Source organism: Polyodon spathula, chromosome 1 (assembly GCF_017654505.1).
Source record: "Polyodon spathula isolate WHYD16114869_AA chromosome 1, ASM1765450v1, whole genome shotgun sequence".
In the NCBI taxonomy this organism is placed as follows: domain Eukaryota; kingdom Metazoa; phylum Chordata; class Actinopteri; order Acipenseriformes; family Polyodontidae; genus Polyodon; species Polyodon spathula.
The window spans coordinates 16712805-16734467 of NC_054534.1; the positions used below are offsets into that span (position 1 = coordinate 16712805).

A 21663-nucleotide genomic window follows, 5' to 3' on the forward strand; every position below is an offset into this window, starting at 1 on the left:
ATATAATCTCGAGCAACCTTTTACCAGCCTATGAGAAAGAAAAACAAAACAAAAAAACCCCACAGGTCTAGACGAAATCTAGAAGTATGCTTAAATTTCTCATTTTGACTGGAAATGACATCAGGGCTTGTAACCAGGTGGTCATCGGTTCAAATCCTGCCACTGACTGACTCACTGTGTGACCCTAAGCAAGTCGCTTAACTTCCTTGTGCTCCATCCTGCAGATGAGATGTTAAATCAGTGTCCCACTGTAAGTGACTCTGCATATAATGTACAGTTCACAGCTTACCTCTGCAAAAGTGTTTTGTGATGGTGGTCTACTATGAAAGATGATAGATATAGATAAATGATGTTGGTTGATATACACACACACAATCAGTGCCATCATACTGTATCTGGACCAGGAACTTACTTTTTCTATGAATAACAAAAGGGTTGCTCATCATGTTCCGGATGTATGATTTAATAGAGAAAAACACTGATTATGATGAAAGGAAACAAGGACAGTTTAAACATACAGTATTTTCACTTGAACATGTAAATGAACACAAACCACCACAGAGACCACATTTACACCTTCAGGTTCTGTACTATGGGCAGACACCACTGGACACTTCAGGGAGAATACGGAGGTGGTAAAGATCCTGCAGATATCTTCTCATAAACTGGAGGGGCATCGGGAACCTAAAAAAAAACATGACGAATAGAAGAGGTTAAGTAGATTGTAGCTAACAAAACAAAATTCCATAAAAGTTGTACTTGTGTACTTCTGTTTGCTATATAGGTCTCAAATGTCTAGCTTAAATAAAAAAAAAAAAACAATGGTAAACAAAACAAAAAAGTGATTTAAACTTTGGTTACATAAATGTGTTTGGAAGCCATGCTTTCAGATACAGTTCAGTCAGTAACATGTTTGCACCCAGAAGACACATGTTTGCTGTATCTTTCAAAACTGCACATTTGAGACCTGCTAATGAAAGTGCAAAACAGACAAAATTAAAGAATCATTAGATAAAATGACCAAGCGTTTGAATCTCAATAAGGCACTTTGCTACAAATTAATATATGTATTCATTATAGTCCAAAGTTTATATATACACTCTAATTATTGACTTAAATTGTCAAATATAAAATTAAAAGCCAGATAGCGATGATGCAATAATTGATCTTAACTTTGAGGGAGTATAAAACTGAAACAAACCCAATTTCACACATCTTAGCTTTTCTTCAGCATAGACACGCTAAAGCTTGAATGTAGTTCCTTGTAAGTGCATGACACATACTCAATCAAAAATAAAAGCATAGTGTTATTTTTTAATGTGGTTTAGTTTGTCTACACACACACAAATGCAGGGTAAAATTACTCTGGTAGTAACGTGGACTTGAAACTACCCCAAGAGCTGGGTTAGTTATTCCAGTAGTCACAATCAAAGATGCATGAAGTGTGAACAAAACAGCTTGCGAGCGCCAGTGCACACCTCTGTAATGCCAGTGTGAAGACAGTAGTATTGTGCCATAACTTCTTACCACTGTGTTCAGATTGCTGTACTCATTCAAGGGGAATTTGTTTTCTGGAGTGGCTCCTTCTTCACTGTAGTCTCCAGATCTCATCAAGGCTCTTCGAATGCTGCTGGCTGTACCTCGGCTCTGTTTTAAAAAAGGAAAAATTACATTTAGTAGCTCAGTCAAAATGTAAGGACATCTGCAACTACAGTTAGCCCTGGGGGAAGAATAAAACAGAACTGCAGGTGATGTAAACTGTCTAATACTGGACATGTACACTAAGCATCCCAGCTAGTGACCCCTGTATGCACATGTCAATTCACCAGTGCCACCATTTCGATTGCAAATATCGAACAAAAACTATTTCTTTTTTAGCTACAAACTTTCAATATGTGAAAATCAAAAAGAACTGTTAAACCACCAGATAATGTAGTCATTGTGTTGAACTAATTGTGTAACAAACAGAGGTCAAATCAAATTGAGATTTAGTTTGATTGCTGATGCGCAGTCTATTGTACCAGGCAATATCTGACTTGTGTTACCTGTCGTTACCTTACTTCGCTGATGAGGATTACCTAGCAGTATGGAGATGGAGCATTATTTCATAACTGAAGTGATCAGCCTTCCTAAACCTTCTGCAGACTTCTAGAATACATTAGAGGACTGAATTATTACCCAAATCATTGTGTATCCACTCCTTCTTTTGTAGTACCAGCACCCAATGATCAGCAGAATCATGAGAATGATAACAAGAAGGGCAATGCCTGCAGCCCTAAAAGACAAATGCAAATTTCCATCTTAACTTCAGTGCAAACTTAAAATGTTAAGTTTAAAAAAAAAAAAAATAATTTAAAAAGGTCTACATACATATAAAATTACAAAGGGACAATTTTTTTTTTTTTGATGTGTAATGTTATATAATAAGCCAACATGGGGTATGGGAGACCGAGGACAGTTGTAACAATTTTTACCCTTTTCTCCATTAAGCACAGATGATTCGAGCTAGTTTGACCAGACTTTGATACAAACAACTTCCATCTGTCCTTTACCAATCCTCATAGTTATTTGTTTTAAGAACTGATATACATATGGCAAGAGGGCTTGAAATGTAAGGTGTCCGATGTTACAATTGACCCCATGGCCAGTGTTGGTTGCAACAGGGGTGGGGTCAGATGTAACATTCTGTGAATGTTAATTAAACAAACAACAACACATTTCACTTCACTCAAGAATTGAATGTTTTATTAAATAAGATCAATTTTCACATTTTCAAATATGTTTGTTTTTACTTAACTCAAAAACTGAATATCTTTATTGAAAAATAAAAATTCACATAAGGCTTTTTTTTTTTTGTTGTCCTACTTTTAAAACTTAACATCCCTAAAATAAGCCTTATCAAGCAATAATGTCATGCCGAGTCACAATTGTGAAATAAACATTTTGTTTCCTTCGGTGCAAGATTCACATGCCCAAATATAGTTCAGCTAATGTGTATGGGGTCAATTGTAACAGGTGGTACAAGTGGCCCCAACCCAGGGCACCATTAAGAAACCTCATGTTCCAGCAAGAAACAACAAAACTAAGAGCAATCGATTGTGTCAGTTATAAGTATCAGGGATGAAAATGATAAAAGCCTGGATCTATAAACTGGATAACAAGTATTTATCACAAAAAGAAAATTGGGGAAAAATTTGACCCTCTAGGTCCAAATTGGATTTTTTGGAGATAAAATCTCAGGGCTTTGGCACAGACAGCTCCTCTTTTACAGGCAAACACAGACCCAAACTGGGCATGTGTTGAGTGAGTGATGGCACTCTATCTTGCTTCTGATTGGAGAAATTAAAAGGTGTTACAACTGTCCCGGGTCTCCACTATGTTTTACACATAATGTGTACAACATATCTACCATCTCATTAAATTAGCAGTAGACTACATGTCAAAACAAAATTTGATTTATAATACTCAAACATTCAAAACATTTTAATTCAAAATGGTTGTAAATAATAAAATTAATCACATCCAAGTAAGGTCTATCCCTATTATAGGTTTCAGAAACATGTATAAGACTTCCATAACCAATAAATAGAATACTGTACTGAATTCTGATTAGGTTATTTATTTTAAAGGATCTACAATGAAATGGGGAAAAGTTTGTTTAAGATACTGACTCTTCAGCTGGGATGTGGAATGCACCTCCGCTCCCTCTACTCGACCAATTCACGGTGAAGTCACCTCTGGGCATGTCGTGTCGATGAAAATGGTCACACCTTGTAAAACAATATGCACTTAACTTCTGCATAGCAAGTTATAACCGTAACTGTAAATCTTAAGATTTCGTGTTATTGTTTACTGTGGCGCGCAACAGGTTGTCCCAATAAGGTTTGTAGCCATGTTCAATCATCCAGACTGTAATTAAAACTCAGTTTGGAAACGAATGATACAAAAGTTTGTGCACATGAGACATCACAGTAAGGCACAGCTTTAATTTTGTAAAATTGTACATTACTTACATGTTTTCTTTCCTTTTTGCAGACGCAAAATCAGGTGAACAACTTTAAACGTGTTGTTAATTGAGAACGACTTTATACGTTGTGTGTTAACTCTTAGTAATTCAATTGACCAATAAAAGCATATTGACAAAAACATTATTATTATTATTATTATTAGTATTATTAGTAGTAGTAGTAGTAGTCGTAGTCGTAAGGATGTAGGAAATAACTTCATAAAACCAACTGGTGTGAAAATCGAAAATAAAGGAACCTGTTCTTACAAAATGTAATTAAGAGCACATAATTTTCCGCAACAGTGTCGAACTACATTAAAATCAACACAATTAACCAATTATCGTTTTCAATGCCCTCTATTTAGTATACAAATAACTAACTTTGTGCAATTAGGACTATGGTAAATATAAATTCACTGTTAACGAAAACATAATTTATTTAAAAAGAAACTCACCCAAGAATATATGTGCGTCAGCGGTGACTGGAAACAACATCAATCCCTTACAGTTTGTTCGTTCCCTTTCATTCACTGAACATTTTATCTGAAGAAAGAAATTTCTCATGACTGTCACGGGTTTGTATCTCTGACTTAGTAACTACTGATTCGGTCTAATTACCGTGAAAACATCAGCACCCGCAGCTCCTTTCCAACCAGATTCCTAAGCCGGTCTCCTGACTGCCTCAGTCATGTTATCAAACCCCAAAAGCATGTGGGGTGGGGAGGATACAAACCAGACACAGGTGATGATTTAAAAAAAAAAAAAAAAAACTTCTCAAAAGAAATTGCAGTTTATTTTTTTTACAGTAAAGAGGTCTAAAATGAGACACATCTTGGGCTGACCAATTACATTAAAAGTTATGTAAGCTTAGCAATCATCTTTGAATGTATTAATTTATATATTTATTTATTGCCTCTTTATTGTTTAAGTAAAAAAAAATAGCAGTTTCAGTCTGTAGGAGACAAACATGGTGCAAGTCGACTAAGAAGCGGTTTACACAGGGTTGGGGTCAATTCCTTTTTTTTTTTTTTTTTTTTTTTTTTTTTTTTTTTTTTTTTTTTTAAGAAAAAGAAAATCCAATTCTATTTTAAAAATAATTCCCAATTTAAAAAAAAAAAAAGGAATTTGAAAAAAAATATTTCTCAAACCCTGGAATGGGTAGACAAGTCTTGTGAATTAATGTACAGCTAATGGTATAGCTCTGGAATTAAAATTCTAACAACTTAGCTTGACGTTTTTTGCAATGTGAATGGATATTGTTTACAGATACAGTACATCTGTATTATAAGTTCGAGTTTTAAAATGAGTGAGTGGCAACAACATTCTTGTCTGTAAATTACTGCTGATTTGTGCGTTGTGAAAGAAACTGAGGACTGAGGTCTTGTGTCACAGGAGGACCAGGGATTGACACAATTTTAAGAATTGCATAAATCGGTACCAGGACCTTTTAGCTCTTGCGTGTTTAAGCACTAGATTACAATTACTATGCCTAGTGAACCTGGTGATGTATAACGGCTCTCTGGTAAGGGATAATAACATCATTTAGAAAAAATTTTTGTATCACACCTGAATTTACATAAACCTTAGGGTAACGTCGGGTGGGTCAGGACAACTAGACTTCACTGGAGTGAGTAGTGAATGTGAATATTAAGTCAGGAATACAACAAATAACTAGCCTTAAAAGAAACTGCACTATCGGTATTTTTCATAAAGGAAAAATGCATCTGAAACCAGAAAAAACAGAAATAAATCTTGGACTTTTAATTTAGTAGCTTAGAAAGTAAGCCGTTTTATTTTGTTTTTTATTAATTTTAGAATAGCAAATTATGTTTTTTTTTTTTTTTCTTTTTAACTGCTCTAATGATCTGGGGTAAATATCTTTGAGAATTTAAAATACCTTCCGCTCCTGGTCTTTGTTCAAACCTTTTTGTAAATTGTTCAATTGAACCGGTTAAACCTTAATCCAGACCCTGAAGTAGTTTGTTATCTTATCTGTTAAACCCGGAACGGACGTAGACACCACTGATCTAAGCCAATGTCAGATACTTAAAGAGTAAGTAGCGGGTTTGGAAAAAATATAGCGTTATACATCCCCGCGTGTTGCTACAACTGTTTAAATAACATACTTGTAATTTTTAACTTCATTGTTAACATCCTGACAACTTTTCACACTTATAACTTTAAACTGTTTCAAAGCTCTTTTCAAAATGTCCGCTCCAGTGCACTGGGGTTTGAGATCTGTCTTCTAAATTACTGCAGGAAGAGCGATTAAAAAAAAATAATAATAAATTAAAAACAGAACAAGTGCTCTGGCTTTTCTGTTCCGTACCACATCATGGATCGTTATTGCTGTGTTACCTGTTTGACAGTGTGGGCAATAAATCCTTACACTATCAATGCGGTGGAGCGGACATTTTGAAAAAAGCTTTGAAACTGTTTAAAGTTGTAATTGTAAAAAGTTGTCAGGATGTTAACGATGAAAAGAAAAATGACAGGTACGTTATTTAAACGTTGAAGCAACACGTGGGGATGTATAACAAATAAAATTTTTATTGGAACCCCGCTACTTGCTCTTTAAACTTGAGGTCTGGAATGTACCTAAAATAACTGAATAAGTAAAGACTTTGTGTGTTTTCCGCTCTCAAACCAGTATGTGGAATGTTGTTGAGTTTTGAGTTTTGAAAATCTGAGATTAATTTACTCAATGACCAATGAGTCGAAAAACAGTCAGTCTGAACAAATTCCAGGGACTTCAAATACTTGTAAATATTAATTAAATCAATATTTGTAAAGAACATGATTGGCTAAGTGCATTTACTGCTGAAAAAAGTAGATGTGATTATTTATATATAAATAATACATTTAAGTTTTTTTTTAAAATGTATTAATATATTAATCTAATTTAAACTTGTGTAAATTGTTACACAATTGCAACTTTGTAAAGATATATTTAACATAATATTTATACATTGGTATCATGCTATTTTAAAAAGAGTAGTTTAAAACAACGATGGTTAAAAATAAGTATTTAATTAATATGCAATTGGCCATTTGCAGAAGCTTAGTTACATGTTAAAACTACCAAGTCTAAAAAGAAATATTCAACATACATAGGAAATAAGAGCGCAAACGGCAGTCTGATGACACATATTAATTATTATATATCCTATTATGCTATGGTTTTTCGCTTGATAACAACTTTCAGAAGACAACTTTTAATGGTTACCAGCAGTATTTACTGTATATAAATACAAAGCTGAATTCAGGAGCTGCGAAATTTACAAAAGATCATCCCGCTGAAAATTGAAAAGGGAGATGCTTTTTTTTGATTGTCTACATAATACATCTCCAATGTATTAGTAATAATAATAATAATATTAATAATAATAATAAAAACAAGCCACGCCCCAGTCATGCCTGCTCATGAATATGTATGACAGTGGCAATTTCTGAGCGCTATCGCCAGGCCATGTGAAAACATCGATCGTAGAAATAATAACGCGTGTGTGTTAAGGGGGGTGAATCGTGTTTAAAAATGCAATCGTTTTAAAAAGAGGCGGCTTGGCATAGGAAATGAGCCGGATTTTACGTTAGGTACATAGGAGAAAAGTCGCTACCGGAACTCTTTGGATTCCCATGATGCACTGCTTAGGCACGGACGGACGGAAGTTCTGATGTTAAATCAGCGGTTGACCATTTTGTGTATCTTGTATCCAGAAGGTCTTTGCCAGCTGTAAAAATGGAGAGCGACACAGCGGTCAGGAGAAACAGAGGGTATAGGGCTGCGAATAACCCTTCGGACCGGGACGAGGACAGCGGGTTCAAGAGCGCGGGTGCTGACCAAAAGACCGCCAGCAGTGGCTCAGATGATACAAAAAAGAAACCCGTTTTTGGTCTGTGTTTGCTGGAGGAGAGCAATGGGGTTGTCTTGCTTGTTTTCTTCCTGCTTGCATTATGGGGACTAGTCCATTTATCACTGCGGCAGCTGGTCGTCGGAGCATCTACCGGCGAATTTAACGCAGTCAGGGCTAGGTAAGGGGAGGGCACTTTTTCTTGCATCATTCTGGTTTTGAGTATTTACCGTTACATTACAGTATATATTTAAAATTGATGTAAACAGTCACGTTCTGACCGGTGTATTAAATCATTGTTAAGGAAAACTATATTCCTTGAAATGAATCAAACTTATTCGTATTGCATGCCTAAAAGAAAAAAAACAATAATATTTTTGATTTTGTCAGTAAGTTTTGTGTCTAAATAACTGTCCGTGCTACTAAACTTGGTCAGACCATAAGTCATGGACTGAAAGTAAAAATGAACAACTCAACAGGAACGACCTAGAATTAAGAAAGTGAGATTTATATGAAAGGTGGAAGTAACAAAAAGTAAATAATACAATGCAAACTCATCTATTAACAACAAAACAGCTTCCCTTAAATTGAAATTCATTTTACCCTAGGTGCGGAAGTTCTGTATTTGAGCTGTGTACAAATAGCTTCCTTTAACTTGAAATTCAATTTAGCTAGGGTGTGCAAGATCTGAGCTGTATATTTCTGCTCCACAGTTTATTTAAATACGTTTTATTTGAACTGTGTAAGCAGGAACTGTCAATCGTTTTCTTCAGTCTCGCCCACTTCCATCGAGGAAAGCGGGGCTTGCTCTTGCTGTCTGCAGACACGTTCAGTCAGTCAATCACAGCTAGCTTTAGTTGAAACACAAAACTGACATTCAGCAGACGAGTTCTGCATAAGTCTCGCGTTTTGATTGGTCCTTATGAGTCACAGGAATGTGACGTCAACGCGACTGGGGAAAGCGTGGCATTGTGATCGGAGAGAGATAGATATGCTTTCCAGAACATTTCAATTAAAATAGGGTATTTTGCTGTACTAATGTAACAAACTGTGGGTGACTTACTTTATATAAATTGTCATGTTATGCACGAATGTAAGATTGGGCAGCTCTGGTTTTCAGATAACGCCCTAAAGAGAAAAGTGTAAGGTACTGCATGCATGCAGGCAATAAAAAATGTGCATTATAAATATCATATGGGAGATACTGAAATTGAAGAAGGAATCTATGAAAAAGACCTAGGAGTTTAAGTTGACTCAGAAATGTCTTCATCTAGACAATGTGGGGAAGCTATAAAAAAGGCCAACAAGGTGCTCCGATATATCATGAAAAGATTTGATTATAAATCAAGGGAAGTAATGTTACAACTGTACAATGCATTAGTAAGAACTCCAATTGACTATTGTGTTCAGTTCTAGTCACTGCACTACAAAAAGGATATTGCTGCTCTAGAAAGAGTGCAAAGAAGAGCGACCAGAATTATTCCAGGTTTAAAAGACATGTCATATGCAGACAGGCTAAAAGAACTGAATCTATTCAGTCTTGAACAAAGAGGACTATGCGGTGACCTGATTCAAGCATTCAAAATTTTAATAGGTATTGACAATGTCGACCAAAGGGACCTTTTCGACCTAAAAAAAGAAACAAGTACCAGGGGTCACAAATGGGGATTAGACAAAGGGGCATTCAGAACAGTAAATAGGAGGCAACATTTTTACACAGAATTGTGAGGGTCCAGAACCAACTCCCCAGTAATGTTGTTGAAGCTGACACCCTGGGATCATTCAAGAAGCTACTTGATGAGATTCTGGGATCAATAAGCTACTAACAACCAAACGAGCAAGGTGGGCCGAATGGCCTCCTCATTTGTAAACTTTCTTATGTTCTTATTTTCTAAATTCTAAGCTGATTTTAGTGTATAGATAATGCCCCAAATTCTGGACCGCTTGATTTTCTGAATTCGGCTCAGATTTTGGGACATTCTGCTCAGCTGACAGCCAGGTTTCTAAGTCATGCATGCTCAGTTTACCATAAATAAAAAAAAAAAAATACGAGAACTGGATCGTGAATTCATTTGAGTAACCCTTAGTACAGGAATCAAAGTTAATATATTTTTTTACTGGACTGCTGGGCTGTTACTAAACCGTTTCATATTTTGTAAATGCCACCAATAAGCTAACAGGTTTTTTCAAAACACCTTTATTTGTAGACTGAACTACTGTGTTAGTGGAAGACTGTAAATATGATTCTCACAACTGTGCTGGACATTTGATTTTCTGAACTGTTGTAATATAGTTCTTAAGTTTTCCTGCTTATTTTAGTGCCAGCAATGAGTCAAGTGATGTCTGTGGACATTCTGACAGATTTCAAGTGTCTTCAGGAGCTTTACTTACTATTACAGCAACAAGAGTCTGATTGGGGAAAAAATTAAATAAAAAAATGTGATAATGTTCATTAAATTTACTTATTTTAACTACCAACATTATATTTATGTTCAAATGCCATATTTAGTTATTACGCTGATAAAAAGTGGGAACAAATGGAATTTTTGAAAAACAGAATTTGGTATTCCGAAGAATGGAACAATTAGTAGCCCTAAAGATGGTTACAATTGAAGGCAGTGCAGATGCCAGTGTTTTATGCCAGAGTGGTATAAAGCAAGTTTATGCAGGCCATCAGTTAAGCAGGCAGTCTGTATCTAGAATAACAACCGACAGGGCTGCATAGGATCAGAGGATGATTCCAAATCAGAGGCAGAGCCACAATAAATGTCTTGTTTAAATTTAGTAAATTGTAAAGTTGTTGAGATACTTGTGTTGGAATATTGTTTCAGAATTGTATAATGTAACAAATATGTATTAAAAGGGTTAATGTGTGGCCGAAGGGTTCTCGCTGATAATTTACCCTTAGTATCTAAAAAGCTAAGAGGAAACACTTGTGGGAGTTGATATGTAAATTAGCGATGCGTAAAGTGCTGTTTTTGAAGATTACTTTTTTGAAAATGTGGTTTCTGTGTGCAGAGAACTGGTACATGAGTGAATCTAAGCTGCTGTAATAAAGCAAAATACCTTGTGCCTGGTTGGTTAATAATGTGTTTTACTGCTCTTGCCCAAATTGTTTTTCAAATGTCATTAGTAGTGAATACTGTTTCAACTAATGTATCTTACAACTCATTAGTTAAAAATAAACTCAGAGGTATAAAATGAAACTGACCAACAGGTATTGCAGATCACCATGGCTGAAAATGTCTGTCAGGCAGATAGGGGATCAGGTGATGCTGCATATGCTACCCTGGCTTAGAAGCCCTACCTGTCCAGGCTGCTGAGGAAGCATTCAACACCACGCTTTGGCAAATACGGTTAGTGGGCACTTGAAAGTGAGGTGGTGGATACTGATGAAATGGACTGAAGTGCAGCATTAGTTTGTTCCCAAAATTGCCACTGCCTGCTGTGAGACAGACGGGGAAGGTTACCAGTGTTGACAAGTCTCATGAGAAAAAAAAAAAAAAAAAGCGACACAAGTTTTCAAAACAAGTGAACCCATGTTACAGTATAGTTGTTTATGCATGTTCCAACCAGCGACTCTCAAAAACAAGCCCAATTCTGCTTATTATAAGTGGACTTGGACAGACAAGTGTTTTCTTTGGACATAGCTGGGATCAAAAAGGACAGGAATTAATTGTTAGACATTTAAGCAGCAAGGGTATTCTCAAACAGCTGCATTAATACTAGAACACAGGCATAATGCAGTTCAGGGTAAGTTGGTGTTATACAGAACTGTAAACCCACAAGACAACACAACAGTCCAGACACAGCAAAACACAATAATAAAAGAAAGCCGCCCGCATTATTAAGCTGAACTACACCACTGTAAACCATAAAATCACCCATCAGCTACTACTTTCTATTGTCTTGGAATACACAGTAACAAATGACCTGCTCCCTTGCAATATTTATAGTTAAGAATAAACATGCTCATTAACATTTACAAGTGAAATGTGGGACTCCATGCGAAAATAGGCGTGGATTTCCCACGTGTTCCGTCATTTTCATGAGTAAATGAGATTTACCCTATCCCTCCCTTCGGCCGTATTTTTGACCACAGACCTGATTTACCATTTCACATGTAAATTGATCCGCGTGGAACCTCTATGAACGACTCCAAGCTTTCCCTAGTCATGTTGACGTCCTATTCCTATGACAGACGAGGATTAATCAAAGCACAATGAGTTTCCATCCCAAAAACCGGGCCTGTGTCAAACTTCTAGTTACTTGTTCCCAATTTGAAGCTGAAGTTAGTTACTTATTCTCACAGTTACATTCTAATGGGGAAATCACATAGTCATTTTAAAGCTTTAAGCATTTCTCTTCAACATAAAGTAGATTGCATAGTGGCACAAATAGGCATTCACAGGTTATGTCATGAAGTATACACACACCCTTCTTTTCCTGCATATTAGTGCTCATTGTGAGGGCTTTGCCACCCCAAGCTGGGTGTGATGTTGAAGGTTAAGCTCAATTGTCTTGTGAATAGAGTATGGTGCATAGTGGCATGTATAGTACTATTAAGTGCTATTTTGTGTGAAAATTAGAGCGTTTATTATGAATTGTAAGAAAGGCCTTGTTTGATAGCATATATTTAATAAAAATGTTATTTTGAACTGAGCAACAAATACAGTATGTGAAATATACTAATTTATAATAAACTAAATTAAATTTATCTAATGTTACTATAAAGTTTAGCTAAGTATCCACACCTGTATGTAAATTACATTACACATTGCTGCTTTTGTTTTGTGATATATAATATATATATTTTTTTATCTTCCTTAAGGCTATTATATAAAAACCAATTACTCTTTCTTCATATTCTAGAGATAGTGGTTTCCACTGTTGCTTCAAAAAGTGTATACCTAAAATAAAATGCATTGTTTGTGTGAAGTACATTAAAATATATATTTTGTTGTAGACTTTAATCCACATTAATGGAGAGTAGAAGAAATGAAACAAACATTTGTACAAAAATTTAAAAGAAAACTAGTGGGGGGGGAGCACCAAAATCATAATTGAGAAATGTTTCTTTAGTTTAAAAGTATTACTGTTATTGATCCTAGCACAGAACAAAAATACATAAATAAAATAACATAAACACGTAAGTCAAAAGTCCTTTTATAGTATGATGCAGTGAGATTCCAATATTATTATTTTTGTATTTGTTAAATATTTACTGCCCAAACAACCTATGATATGAGTAAAAGTCCATTTTCATAGTAATCATATGTGACTGGATTACATAGTGACTGAGTGAGTGAGTGTGTGTGTGTGTGTGTGTGTGTGTGTATATATATATATATATATATATATATATATATATATATATATTACACACACACACACACACACACAGACACAGGGTTAGAAACTCATGTTCGCCCGAGGCGAATTAAATCTGATGAGGAGTAGTTCATGTCTGTGTCTTAGAAGTCCTGTGGGCGAGTACTTAAAACCAAATGTGCTCATTCTCGTGTAGTCTTGCGTTAAAAAAACATTCAGGGAAGTCAGTTTTCTAACAGGGTGTAGCACTGGTGAATAAGCATTCACAAATAATGGTTAGAAAACAGAAACCTCCCTTTATCTCCCCTGCACTGCTAACCCCACTTAATGACGTTTTACATTTGTATTCTCCCTCTGTGCGGGATGCAAAACTTATCGTTTGAATTTACTGAAATGCGTTGCATCTTATAAAGTAAGTGTAAAGTAATTTTACAAAAATGTGGAGATTTATCCTGGGTTACGACCCTGACTGAAGATGTCATTAACAAAGGGGGCCGGTTGTACTAACAAGGTCAAAAATTAGGTCACGTTTTACTAAACATTTTAAAACTAATAAACAATTTCCATATGGAACATTATCGAAGTATGTTGCTTAAAATATAATAATATAAAGTTGAGTTCTTATCTATAAACAGTAACACGTTTAAAGCTTGGGACTCCTTGTCTGGAGCTTGGTGTTGTTTACATTATCATCAGCATATTTTAATTGATTGGAAGCTGAAATTACTTTTTTTCAAAACACACTATTCTTATACTAATACAGTACTGGTGATCTATAATCAGTTCATTTGAAAGCCAGGCTTTAATCTCTGATGATAGGTGCACTTGATTCCTTGAGTGCTCTGGGGAACAAGCACCAATGGGTAAATAAGGTTCTGCACAGTGCAAATAAATCAACTGTTCTGTCAAATTATAGTATGGATGTTTCACAAGCAGAACTGTTATTGTAGAGTTTAAAAATATAAAATCCATTTATACAAAGTCCCAGCTTTCTTGAAAAGATCTGCATTTCCCTAATTTTTCTTTTGTATTGTCAGTATGTAAACCTAGTAGATACAGCATCCGTCAATTCTGGCAGATTCTACTGTATTTGCTAAAGCGGTTTTCTCCCACTGCTAAATTTAAAAAAAAGCCACCTAGCTAACAATTTCATCCCGAGGGCTTCAGTGAAACTTACTGTATTTAAATTGGGACTTTAGTGAAGTGTAGATAGTAATTCATACCCAGCCAGTATTTAACACCTCTAATGTACAATAAAATAAACATTTTGTTTGTGTCATCGGTGTCAGTTTCAGACGGAGCTTCGTGGTCAACAAGATAACACAGCTGAGAATTTTTTCCTCTCATCCCATCTGGTGCTGTCAGTGTCAGTTTCTCAGCGCACAGTACAGTAATCGCTCAGTAAGGTGCTTTGTTAAAAAAAACAACAACTATTTTTTAGCAAAATAAAATCTAAGCCTATTTTAGAGACCCCAACTACTGTTGTTGATTTCAACTTAGGCACTTCACATAAGGACTAGCAAGTTTCAAAGGGTACTACTAGTAGCACAATACTGTAAGTTGCTAACCCTGTATGTATGCATGTGTGTATGTGTGTGTTACACTCAGAGTCGGTCAATCGCCGACAAAAACCATTTTGCGACTTGAGCATTTACAAATTATCAAGAGGGAACTGAAAGGTTATTTCGGTCTTTGAGAATTATTTTGGTGAAACTGAAAATATCAAACAAGCAAAGAAAGAAACAGAAGAGAGACCGCTTCTTCAGTCTTTGAGTAAAGCGATGTAATCAAATTGCAAAATGTGCTTGAGCAAATGCAATTCCTGAACAGATTTTGAAGATGCTGTTCAATCTGCTATTGTACATTTGTCCCTGTCTGTGCTGTCTCTTCTTTACTGTTTTGTTCTTTGCCTGTTTGATTTGAGCAAAACAATTCATAATAAATGCTCTAATTTTCTACTAAGTATTACTTAATAGTACTGTACATGCCCCTACGCACCATACTCTATTCACAAGACAATTGCTTAGCCTTCAACATGACACCCAGCTTGAGGTGGCAAAGCCCTCACAATGTGCGCTAATACGCGGGAAAAGAAGGGTACGTATACATATTTCACGGCATAGCCTGTGAATGCCTACTTGTGCCACTCTGCAATTTACTTTATGTTGAAGTGAAATGCTTAAGTTTTAAAATGATACCCTACTCGAGGTGGCACATCCAGACTATCTATGTGATTTCCCCATTAGCATGTGAGCTAATATTCAGTAGGTAACTGCGAATAAGTAACTAACTTCAGCCCTCGAATCGGGAATAAGTAACTAACGTCAGCCCATTCCTTCTGTAAAGCTCGGAGCCCCCACCCAGAACTCGTCTGTTGAGTGTCAGCTTTGGGTTCCAATTAAAGTTAGCTGTGATTGGCTGAATGTGTCGGCAGAGGGGAAAGATTGACACTTTGTGCTTGTACAGTTCAAATAAATTGTATATATATTGTAAAATAAACTGTGGAGCAAAAGTACACAACTCAAAGATCTTGCGCACCCTAGCATAAATTGAATTTCAATTCAAGGGAAGCTGTTTTTTGTCCTTGAGTAAATTGAATTTAAATTTAAGGTATGCTGTTTTTTGTTAATAGACGTGTTTGCATTGTATTTGCTTTTTGTTACTTTCACCTCTCATAGATTTATGGTTACCTCACACAAGAGAACCTTACCTGCATGTGACTATGAAAATGTCGAACCTATGTTATTATTTTCTTCAAGCTAGATCTGTTAATGCTGGCGGCATTTATTTATTTCAATCATCAGTATATTTAAACTTTAAGTTTGACCTAATCAGTGACTGACTGATTAATGAAGGATACTTCCCACTCCATCCAACCTTCCAATACAAAAGTTCAACATTATCTGCTATAGTATGTAAATAACACTTTTTTTTTTTTTTTTTAAAAATTGCCTTTATTGCTGAGCAACATTTACTTTTCATTCCAATCCTGTCAATTCTAAATCAATGTATGGCTTTAGTAGTCGTTGTAGTAGTCGTAGTAGTAGTTCTTGCTACAGATACATTTTGCAACAGTAACAAAACACTTTTAATGTTGATATAGGATCATACCGTTTTTCACTTTTAATATTGATATTGGATCGTACAGTTCTTCACTTTATCTTTCACATGTTTTTCTGTTGGTTTTCTCAGGAAGCATCTTGAACACATCACAGCATTTGGTCCCAGACCTGTGGGAAGTCCAGAAAATGAAATTTTGACTGTTAACTACCTTCTGGAGGAAATTGAGAAAATTAAAGCAGGAAGCAACAAAGCTCACACCATTTCAGTAGATGTCCAAAAACCTACAGGATCTTTTACCATTGACTTTCTAGGGGGTTTCACCAGTTACTATGATAGAGTCTCCAATGTGGTTGTCAAGCTGGAGCCAAAGAGAGGGGCCAAACACGCGATGCTTGCCAACTGTCACTTTGACTCTGTGGCAAACAGCCCAGGTAGGTCTAATTGTTCAGCTTTGAATAATATTATTCAGTGCTTTTTGAATAACGACAGACAATTGAATGCTGTGTTAAATCACCTGTGAAAAAGCTGTAACTTGAAGTCTCTGCATTCAGTCTCATTTGGACTTTATATGGCCATAGACAACATTATCTCGGAGCCTAAAGAATGTAATTAACAGTAATTGTTATATGCAAGTTCTTAATCTTATTACACTATGTAACACAATTTTTGTTCCTGAGTAGTAAGTGTTATTTCCTAATTGCTTATGCCTCAAAAGTATAGAAAATGGCTGTTATTCCCCACAAACTTTGCTTTTGTGACCAGGACAGTGATATTTTGAAATTTACCTATTTCCAATGAGAGAATGGGCGAATTTGTGCCTTTTCGTTCACATAAAGTCAGAAAAAAACAACATATGAATCCAAATTAACATGTATTTATACTAAAGTAATACAAAAATGACTACAAAAGATTTAGAAGTGAGTAGTTTTTCGTGATTTACGATTATACTGTAAATCACTTTCACGAATCAGCCCTCAAATGTAGTCTCCCATCATGTTCTCGTTATACTGTCCTTGGTAGCGGCGTTCAAAGTCCAGTATATCCTGGTGGAAGCGCTCGCCTTGCTCCTCCGAGTACGTGCCCATGTTCTCCTTGAATTTATCAAGATGAGCATCAAGGATATGGACTTTGAGGGACATCCTACAGCCCATTGTGCCGTAGTTCTTCACCAGAGTCTCAACCAGCTCCACATAGTTTTCGGCCTTGTGATTGCCCAGGAAGCCCCGAACCACTGCGACAAAGCTGTTCCAAGCCGCTTTCTCCTTACTAGTGAGTTTCTTGGGGAATTCATTGCACTCCAGGATCTTCTTTATCTGTGGTCCGACGAAGACACCGGCTTTGACCTTTGCCTCAGACAGCTTAGGGAAGAAGTCTTGAAGGTACTTGAAGGCTGCCGACTCCTTATCTAGAGCTCTGACAAATTGTTTCATAAGGCCCAATTTGATGTGCAGTGGTGGCATCAGCACCTTCCGGGGGTCCACCAGTGGCTCCCACTTGACGTTGTTCCTCCCCACAGAGAACTCGGTCCGCTGTGGCCAGTCCCGCCTGTGGTAGTGCGCCTTGGTGTCCTTGCTGTCCCAAAGGCAAAGATAGCATGGAAACTTGGTAAAACCGCCTTGGAGACCCATCAGGAATGCCACCATTGCAGCCTCTTGATGCCATCTCAGAAAAATGCAGATATGTATCCACTTAGGCAGCTGGAACTAAACTGAACTGGTGGGCTTAAGGCCCCTGTATTTATACTACTATTTATATTACTGGAAAGTTCTAGAAAGTTCTAGAAGTTACTCCAAGTTTACTCAGCACTAAATCTATCTGGAATGTTCTGGAAAATAGGTAAATTTCAAAATATCACTGTCCTGGTCACAAAAGCAAAGTTTGTTTGGAATAATAGCCTTTTTCTATACTTCTGAGGCATAAGCAATTAGGAAATAACACTTACTACCCAGGAACCAAAAAAAAAAAAAATTTGTTACACAGTGTTATTTCAGGGTATTGACTCATGTGAAAGTGAGTTTCCATGGTTGCGTACAACCTTTACCTAGCCAAACAACCTGTAACCTGTACATGTCTAAATCAGGCTCAAGTCTCTAGTTTGTGGATATTTGAAATGTTGTGTTTTTTTTGTTGTTTTTTTTTTTTTTTTATAGAAATCTTTTTAGTGTAGAGCTTGGGATTGATGTTAGATGAATGTGTGATAAATAAATTTGTTTTAATTTCGCTGATGTTCTGTATAGGTGCCAGTGATGATGCTGTCAGCTGCTCTGTCTTGCTGGAAGCACTTCATTCGATGTCCAATTTATCAACTCCACTACGGCATGCTATTATTTTCCTTTTTAATGGAGCAGAAGAGAATGTCTTGCAGGTGAGAGCTTTACAGGCAACACTTGAAAGCTGTCCTCTTTTACTAGTTATAACATTGACAGAGATGTGGGTTCAAGCACTGGCTCAAATTAGCTGTGCTATTTCTTGACTGCAAAGAATTATACAACAAAGAGATTGTTTAGGGAATTACTAGACTAACTAACTGTCAACTCATGATTTAACAAAGCTGAGCTGAATTATTTTGGCATATAACACAATAATCCAGCAATAATTATCTGTCTCCCATGATATACCCTAAATCTATCCTAAATAATAGGGGTAACAAATTTGCCAATAATAGACTAATGGCTGGTTTCAAAGATCCTGAGTATCACTAATCTTGGACTAACTAATATTATTTTAAGTAAATTACACACATGTTTTAAAAAAGATGGCGGGTGATTTGAACAGATGGATGTTATTATCAGCATCAGTTCCTGCCCGTATTGCCTCGATTAAAATGAGTATTCTTCCACGTATTCATTTTATGAGTTCAATGCTACCATTGCCTCCACCAGTGAACTATTGGTCAGAACTCGATTCCTTGTTAAGAAAGTTTGTCTGGAATGGTATACGCCCTCGAATGAAGTGGTCTATTACAACACAAAGCACAAGGCGGTTGGGCTTGCCCAATTACTGTTCTCTGGTGTTACATATAAAAAGTGCTCCTTGAGCTATGGCCCCATAATCGCATATACACCACCCACTTGATATATCGCGGGTGTCGGGTCCAATATAAATCTGTGGTATAGCGAGAGACCCATAGAAAAACAAATAGGCTAGCAAATAAATACTGTACAACCACTCCGTTGTTTTATCGGTGCGTCAGGGTCCAGTATAAATCCTCTACGCCAACTGCTTTTTCTAATTTTTCGTAAAAAAGCAGCACACCATTTTAATTTGTACAGCGGAGGGTAATTGCTTCTCATCAACTTCAGTTTCCAATTAATTTCATCTTCCACTCCTTTCTCAAATGCACAAACCCGCTGCATTGAAATAATCCATTCCCAACAACATAGGAGGCTTGTTGCTAGGGAGCTGACATCACTGCCTTGTGGCTTTTGCTAGTGCATTGCTGCCACACGTGAACACCTTGTTGGCTAAAATATAAACCGCTTCAGCAGGTAGATATTTAATTTGCTTTGTGTTATTGTGCAATATGTGTGTATATAATAACAGTACGATAGTAATGCTTTGTTTTTAATTGTTTTGTATATTGTTGTTGGTGATGTGCAGTACAAAATAAAACAAACAGTAATTCTAAGCGCCTATGTATATTGCAGCTAAGGCATGCACAGTTAGACAGTTGTTTAATAACATGAAAAGAAGTTTGAATGCAATATAAGATACATGTGTGTACAAACCTGCAAACACTGTTAGTTTTAAAATGAGATTATCAGAGGAGGTATAGTAAATACTAACACATATTGTAATGACCATAGCATGATAGTTTAGACTTGGGCGTGTATGGAGTTTATACCCAGTGAAGAAGACAGCAGCAGCTAGGGGTACCTCGTGGGCGACCCTGTCGCTTTAGGACCCCCTCATCTTTATTTCTAAAAGTGGCATATGTTGGATAACATGGAAAGACGTTTGAACGCAATGTAAGATACACATGTTTGCAGGTTTGTACACTATGTTAGTTTTAAAAGGAGATTATCAGAGGAGGTATAGTAACTGGTAAATGCGAGATTACAAGATTGCATTTCATTGCACTGAAGACGACAGTCTGACTGCTGGAATAAACACAGTCGCACATTGCTGGAGAAACCGATGTGCTCAAGAGATAACATAGGTTAAGCATAAAGGAACAAAGGGCCAGACCAATATAACAACATCTTAGGCAGTGTGAGCCAGAACCAGTTTTCTTTATGACACGCACATGAAACTCTCCACAGGGGGTTGCCCCGGGTGATTGAACCCACAAATAGAAGAAAGGAGGGTGGTGCTGAGGTCAGTGGCTACTTAATCGAGGTGCAAACAGCTCGGCTCACTTCTCTCTTTCATGAAGACTAGTATTGGAGACTTGTCGATCAAGAAAGTCCTGGAGGATCAAACCTACAGCATTGCATTGTATTATTTTGTTCTGTTATGTTTTGTTTTGAACTTAAGTTTTGTACCGTGCAGTTTGCATATTTATTTATTTTTTTTTGCTTTCAGCATTCATTTTGTTTCCAGAATTAAACCTGTATATATTGAGTAAACCAAACTTATATCTGAAGAAAAGGACTATGCATTTATTTCATCAAGCAACAACTACTCTTGACTTTTAAAAAAACTACTTCAACAGAAAATTGGGAGCCAACTCCATGACTGCGATATATCCGAATCTGCTGTATAACGAGGGGCGATATAACGAGGGGTGGGTGTACTTTGCAAACTTTTATTGTAGTGGAAAGATTCTTGGGTATCAAAACTAAGTGACACAGGCATTCACCCATTTGGAATGATGCGAACATCTGAACTGGAGGTAGACCCTTTTCCTTTGACTCGTTGGCCAGGAGGGGCATACACGTGTTAAATGATGTAGCAGGTCATGAGTCTATCTTAGATTTCCAGGACCTAATTTCTCGCTATAGTATCCCTAATACTTCTTTGTTTTTTTATTTTAGACTGAGATCTGCTTTTAAAAACATATGGGGTTACCTGGGGTCTCAACTTAATCTCTCACTCGGTGGTGGATTGGGACGTCTCACTGAACATTCCCTGCTCCTCTCATGTTTTTAAAGTTATGGGAGAAGGATTAGGCAAAGTGGGGAGGGTCTGTTGATTGGGAAGTAGTGTGGGAGAATAGTTTTGGTGCATCTAAAAATCAAAACCACCAATTTATTCACTTTAAAATAAATTATATAAGAACTGATATGACCCCTTGCAAAAGGCATTATATGGGTCTAGCTCCTTCCTCCTCCCTGTTGTACTTTGTGCAACCTAGGGGTACCAGGTACTTTAATGCATATACTGTGGGACTGTCCAGATGTGCAGTTTTGGGGACAGGTAGCCGACACCCTAGGATCCTTCAAGAAGCTCCTTGATGAGATTCTGGGATCA

At 36.6% G+C, this 21663-nt stretch overlaps 2 protein-coding genes across 2 annotated transcripts in view; one reads left to right on the top strand and one right to left on the bottom strand.

The window, feature by feature from the left end:
• Positions 1-302: 302 nt before the first annotated feature.
• LOC121331241 (melanoma antigen recognized by T-cells 1-like) lies at positions 303-4566 on the bottom strand. The gene is made up of 5 exons (XM_041278542.1): positions 4462-4566; positions 3672-3770; positions 2179-2275; positions 1528-1647; positions 303-684 (listed from the first exon to the last, which is right to left on the bottom strand). The coding sequence occupies exons 2-5, from the start codon at positions 3743-3745 to the stop codon at positions 616-618; spliced, it is 360 nt and encodes a 119-aa protein (XP_041134476.1). The 5' UTR covers positions 3746-3770; positions 4462-4566; the 3' UTR covers positions 303-615.
• A 3088-nt stretch (positions 4567-7654) lies between these two features.
• LOC121314849 (endoplasmic reticulum metallopeptidase 1-like) overlaps positions 7655-21663 on the top strand; it is a 31163-nt gene continuing 17154 nt past the window's right edge. The window contains exons 1-3 of the mRNA XM_041248567.1: positions 7655-8038; positions 16381-16682; positions 18489-18616. Coding sequence (XP_041104501.1) covers positions 7746-8038; positions 16381-16682; positions 18489-18616 — 723 coding nt within the window. The 5' untranslated portion in view covers positions 7655-7745. The remainder of the gene's footprint in view (positions 8039-16380; positions 16683-18488; positions 18617-21663) is intronic.